This window comes from Cariama cristata, unplaced genomic scaffold (genome assembly GCF_000690535.1).
Source record: "Cariama cristata isolate BGI_N322 unplaced genomic scaffold, ASM69053v1 scaffold29310, whole genome shotgun sequence".
Classification (NCBI taxonomy): Eukaryota; Metazoa; Chordata; class Aves; order Cariamiformes; family Cariamidae; genus Cariama; species Cariama cristata.
Window position 1 is genome coordinate 26,618 of NW_009596840.1, and position 6,409 is coordinate 33,026.

The 6,409-nt window shown below is 37.8% G+C and overlaps 1 protein-coding gene across 1 annotated transcript in view; it reads right to left on the bottom strand.

The window, feature by feature from the left end:
- LOC104167439 (dedicator of cytokinesis protein 4-like) overlaps positions 1-6,409 on the bottom strand; it is a gene marked incomplete at both ends in the record, with an annotated part of 31,763 nt that overhangs the window by 24,491 nt on the left and 863 nt on the right. Inside the window, 4 exons of the mRNA XM_009707694.1 lie at positions 860-945; positions 2,462-2,610; positions 4,756-4,814; positions 5,470-5,525. Coding sequence (XP_009705996.1) covers positions 860-945; positions 2,462-2,610; positions 4,756-4,814; positions 5,470-5,525 — 350 coding nt within the window. The remainder of the gene's footprint in view (positions 1-859; positions 946-2,461; positions 2,611-4,755; positions 4,815-5,469; positions 5,526-6,409) is intronic.

Consider the following 6,409-nt stretch of genomic DNA (forward strand, 5'->3'; position numbering starts at 1 on the left):
AAGAGGGAATGGTTAAGAAGCCATATAAACAGAAAAAGATCATGTGTTCAGTGGCACTGAAGAATACAAAGCTTGGACTCCTCAAGAGGAACAATACATCTCCTAAACACACCAGAAATAAGTGAAATCTTCCCCTTAGGTGGAACTGAGTTCTGAGGAACAAGAGAGACTGAGTTCAGTTAGTGATTTTGTACCTGTACTCTCTGACAATCATTTCTTTCACTGAATTAAATAACTTATGGGCAACCTTAGGGACCTCAGCATTATTATTAGTTTTTCCTATTAGATTTCAGTGATATGTCACTTATTAAAATATACTAAAAGCTTAACAAGTAATTTGTAAAAGAAAATAAGAAGAAATAATCTTATCAGAATGCGTAAAATTGTTTACATCAATCAAGAAATCAACAAGTGACATTACACAGACGACTGCAAGTTTCTGGCAACAGAAAATCACTCATTAAATAGCTTTTTCTCATTAAACAGCTTTTTGTTGAATTCTCATGCCTCGTTTTCAAAATGCTCCTTTTGAGCTCTACCTGCACCCCATGCAATTACGAAGCATTTCTTGCTTTTCTGATTTTAAAATTAGTAGGTAGAGAAAGAGAACGTTCTGTGATAGACCAGATTTAGCCTTTCCCAATTCTAGCTGCATGCAAGAAGTACAGCCAGACTTTACAGATGCCATACAACACCATAAAATGTTTTATTCCTCAGATTTTCAGGAAAAAAAAAAGAAAAAGAAAAAGAAAAAATGAGATTCACAACTGTTTTAGGCATTACTTCTCTACAACGACATTGGCATCTGCTACAACCAAGCGAACTGGAGGAATTAGCGTCAGATAAACATATTACTCACATACTGTTGAAGAGCTCTCGGTACGTTTCATCACCTTTACCTTCCGACATTAGGCTGTCCAGTTTGTCAATCAGTTTGGCTTCCACCTGCAACATATAAGTGTGGTGTAAACAGCTTCTTTTCCCTTTAATGAGATTAGAGAAAATTGAGGGAAGATTTGTTTTTATGGAAGGGACTTTGCTAAATGCGTATCTTAGAATTATTGGTCAATCATATAAATCAGGATAAGTCACTTCATCTCTTTGAAGCTGTTATCATTCCCAAGGTTTGTCGGGTTTGCTTTTTTTTGGTGATTTTTTTTTTTTTTTTGGAGGGAGGGAGCTAATTTAAATTGAGCAACGTGACTTTAAAACTACAGGCTGAGTAGCATTTGCTGCTGCTAAGGCAGCTATCTATTTATGGAGTCAGACAAAAAGCACACAGCCCAAATAAATTGCCTGAATTCTCACTGCAGGGCTGTAAGCACAAGCCATTTTCTTAGATTTCAATAAAAATATCTTTTCTGCCCTGCACCTCACTCTTTATAAATTAATTTTTATAAATGTCTGTACTGTTCAGAACACTTGGGAGCTCAGACTTACTTTCCCAGCCTTCCTTACCTGCCGGTGTGTTTGGTCAGAAATCCAATTTGCTGGCTTTACCTATTAGCTACCAAAGAAACTTACAGTACGTATCTGGTGGCTAATGACTCCTTCAATGCATATTTTTAAGTGTATCGATATAAAAAATACAGACGTGCGGCTACATTGTGTGTTAATGTTTCAAATGGTAATATATTAGCAACCACAAATCTAGGGGAGAAACCAAGCTGTTGTCAAGAGGGTTTATTAGAGAATAAATCTATTACAATTTACATTTAAACCCAAGCTGAAAACATAGAGAAGCAGAACAAGTGGATTTTTTTCCTTCTCACTCCTTGTTAACATTTCTATGGTGATTTTTAACAATAAGCTTACATCTTGATAGTGAAAAGCTACCTACTTACATCACATGTACTCCTCCGTTCTTAATAGTTTGTTTTGTGTTTCAGATCCAGCTCCCACCCTAAGCATTATGATTGCCTGGGAGTAATTCAAATACTTCTGCTTTCCTTCATTGGAAGCAGCAGGAAGGAGAGCACCGAGGCACTCCGAAAGAACCAAGTGGGAGCTGCGGGAGCAGATGGCACATTTGGTCGTCCCTTCCTAGCCCCCTAAGAAAGTGTTTGAGCAGCAAAAAGACTTGGATTCTTACAGAAGAACATTCCTCCAAAGGACCCCCTGATCTGTTTTCATATCAACCAAGGGAAGCTAGTTGAATCCTATCTAACCAGTAGTCTGTATTGATGTAAAGCGGAGATGAAAAACCACCACAACTCAAGTTTTGTTCTTCACTTTGGCAGGCCGCGGATTTTATCCCTCACCTTACCGTTCTAGCATGATAGCATTAAGGGGAGAATCTTACTACCCCTGCAGAGAGTAAAAAGGGAAAACCTTGGTAATCCCTCTCCAACAAGGATAACGTGGCTACCTTCTCCACCCCGAACCATCAACGGCTGGGACCAGCACTCTCTGAAGCACTTGAATTTCAGTCCTGGTTTATAAACAGCTTCACACACAGTACCTGTTTAAAGTTGCCACTTCGCCTTTGCTCCCAGTCCATCATGTCATGGAAAATGGGAATCATTACATTCCTCAGGTCTGGCTGAGGGATCAAGGTCACTTCCAGGAAGGGGCCAATCAATGCTGGAATAAAGTGAAGCTTGTGTTCCCCTAAAATGAAAATGAACATGAACTTGAAAGTCAATCGGGTGTCCTGTGAGCTATCAAGCAATCCAAACAGCATCTGAAGAATTAAAAAATAGCACTCTAAATGTTTATAGGTTTTTTTCAATCTCATGTCCATCACAGCACGGGCTATTTCTTAAGCGCAAAAACTGAAAAGCTGCAGACAATACAAGACTATAAGGCCAACATAATTTATCAGATTTTATTAGGCAATACTGAGTTGAGAAGTGACAGTGAGTTATCTGTATCCCAAGTTAGACCTCCAGAAGGAGAACAAAGAGACACAAAGCACTCTCTGGGCATTTAACTTCTTTTTCACAGGAATGGTTTGGTTTCTAAGCTCTACATTCTTGTGTTTACAAAATGGTTAACTGTCTGATATTCTGTGCTCATCAAAGAGAGGTAAGTACTTTGATTTTTACATATCTTTAGTTTTGTAAGTACAGAAATGGAAATACACATTTTGACTGCAGGAAAGGGAAGATGTGACTTGGCTGTTCTCAAAACAACTCACTTTAAAATCAGTGCTAAAACATCTTCCGTTAACTCACCACATTCTACTTAGCAGCAAATTAAGTTCTTGTCAGGAAAGCTAGGAATGGCATACAATAAAGATTGAACATTCAGTTTCAGTTTTCCACGAGTAAGACTTCTGATATCTTCAGAATAGGGGGATTATGAATCACAACACACTGACTTTCCAAGCTGGGAATTAATTTACGTCCAGCCTACCTCTGGATATTCCAGTGGGCAGTCACCTCTGTTTGCTGCTCTGGTTGGTGACTGTGTTTGTGCAAAGGAAAACCAGAATTCCCTTTGCTGGAAACACGCTGGGATGCCTATCCATATGAAAGTAAGGTGATTGTACAAGGATCAAGGCTTATGATGACTCTTAGTGCTAAGAAAACTGTAAAAAGCATAACACCAATTATATGAAATGTGCTGACTACAGTATTTAATTAGGTCCAATTAAACCAGATGAACTCCGGATTGTACCCCACAAAACTCGCCTCTTGGGAAAGGCATCGTGATTCCCTCCTTGCCCGCATACTGGGTTTCCGTTCAGCAGAAAGCAACGTAAGTGGGGAGATGAGGCACACTAAGGTCTTAATGTAGCACACAGGAAGGAGATGGGACCCAGGAGTGGATTTTTGATAAACCGGTTTAGAAACACCCACCACATATCCAAATAATTTAGAGGGATGCCTTAAAAGTGAGTAAGCAATACTAAATACTGTAAATAATTAAAATACGCTGCACAACAAACGTCAACAAGCTATTAATAAGCAAATATTTCTTATTTTGAACATCTCTCTCTCCAGTACAGGCTGATCAGAAAGACCAGTTTTTTACAACTATGTATCTTGCTGGGGAAAAGATTTTAGAATTAAGATGACAGTATCTCAGTAACCACCGACGGTCTTCATATCTTTAATGAGTCCTTTAATGAAGTGAACTATTGAATAATTGAAATAAAGATGACAAACATAGCGCCCAAATCTTCTATTCTCTTATTTTCCTCCTAAACAGAATTAATTGCATTTCTCTGATGCTCCTACTTTCAAACAGTTTGCACAGTTATTGCTTATAAACATAAAAATGTTCCTACGTTTATATCCAAGCATATATTTTTCTCGTGTTGTCCAATGTGTCACTTATACATCAGTCACTGATTTGTTTATGCCTTTATATTTTAGTGCAGCTAGGACTTAGGGGAATATTTGATGCAAATCCAGAATCTCAAGAGAGCTTCAGAATTAAGATATATGTTTGTTCCTTAAACTGTCTGGCAACAGAACTAAAATTGTGAACATCAGTGTATTTCCAGGCATAATAATTCAGCCCCAAACCAGCAGTACTTTCTTTTCTAATTTTCTCTGATTATATTCTTTCAGTTCTTTTTGAAGAAATAGGGATAGGTCAGATACAGTATCAAGGCTTAGAAAGCTGAGTTTAGCTATAATAAAGAAGGGAACTACAGATGACTAGGGTTTTCCTAAACTTGAATGAAGACTTCATGCGAACTTACTCATCAACAACTCCTCTATCATTGGCAAGTATATTTAACAAGTGAAGAAATGATAACTGTTTTTCATTTTACGAGCTACTGATGAGGTGTTAATTACTTACCTAAATTTTGCCACATGCTGAAGATTTCACATCCCATTGTTACCCGCATGTCACCATATCTGCAATGTATTAAAAAATAAAGCAAGCCAGTGAAAGATCAGCTAAGAAAATCAAGTTCATATCCCATTCTGTGGCACTGTTATATGAAATGTCTCATTTGTAGTCCATGAAAAACTACTTTAAAAGTGACGATTTCTTCCAAGTTTTTGCTCTTTCCATTGTATCCAGCAAAAATCAGATTCCTAAGCCCAGGTTTATTTGCAATATTGTCAAAAGTATCAGTTCCTTCTAAATGCTATACATCAGTACCACTGCTGTGAAGCAAAAGCTATTTTTTTGCAGTAATATCCTGTAGTTCTCTCTCTGAGAACAAATAGTTTTGCTCCAGCTTAAAGAAATACAATTCATTCATACAGACAACAGTGTATGAACTGAACGAGTGCGAATCAACTTATGCACGAACTGGAAAGGAGCGTTGGCACAGCTGGGACATGGCTATTTTGCCCCCAGAATCTGAACCAATTTGGCACTCCTACGAAGGCTGTATCAGCTCTGGAGCCCTACACAAAGGGCCAGAACCAACTCTCATTCTAGTCAGTGGAAATACCGTTACCATTATCTTTTCGGTAGGTCTTTTTGCAACCTCCCATGTCTTGCATTTTTAAGAAGCATTTGATCTATTACAGTTTTCTAGAAGCTGACAGCAGTACTTACTTTTCTAAAACCTTTTTCTTCTTGGAAGGTGTGAACATCTCCAGTTGCAGACATAACTGGTTTATAAAAATGACAGCAAGAAAAAAGTAGGAATCCCATATCTACAATAAGCATATGGCATTTGGTTATTTCGTTTCCTCATTTTATGACCACTCAAGATGCAACTTTCCACTCACATCACTTGTTTCAGTCTCAATTAATCAATTACTCAAACTGTTTTTGACTAGATTTCTTTAAATCCAAATATACTTTTCACCAACCCCAAAATGTTCAGGAGAAATACATCTATTTTACATATTCTACATCTCTTAAATGTAAAGGTTTCAGAGCTGCAAATCTTTTTTTCTTTTTCATCCTTCCAACTCAGAAAACCTTACCTTCTAAATTTGGAAACATTTTCTTGGTATATTTAAATAGAAGACTACAAAAGTTATGCCTCTAAGTCCCAAACCCCCAAAATTCTGACACCTCAAAAGCTATCACATAGCAGAATTGTCATTCTCTGGCCCGTCCTACTTTATAGCATTATTTGCAAGTCTCATTTGCTGCAGACTTCACTGGACAAAACCGAAGCCAGCTTTTGTTAACATATTGCAAATATACAGATGTTTTGTGCACGTGCTTTAGGAATCAGATGTTCAATCTTCTACCTAGAAGATTTAAAGCTAAATTTAAAGCTAAATTTAAAAGACGTTAAAATATTAATTGTTATAACTCAATTATAGATGCTCCATGGCAGGAGGAAGAAAGGAGTGCAGGGGAAGCCCTAGTCCTGACACTGCAGTTCTGCAGGACAGCAATAACATTGCTAAGCAAGTTTAAGGGGCACAGATGCCTTGTCTACAGGCAATTCTTTTATCAGTTTTAGCCTCTGAACTTGTGGAACTTCATAAAGGATAGACTTCCTCGTGTCCAGTTAGGCCAAGTAGGTAAATCGGCA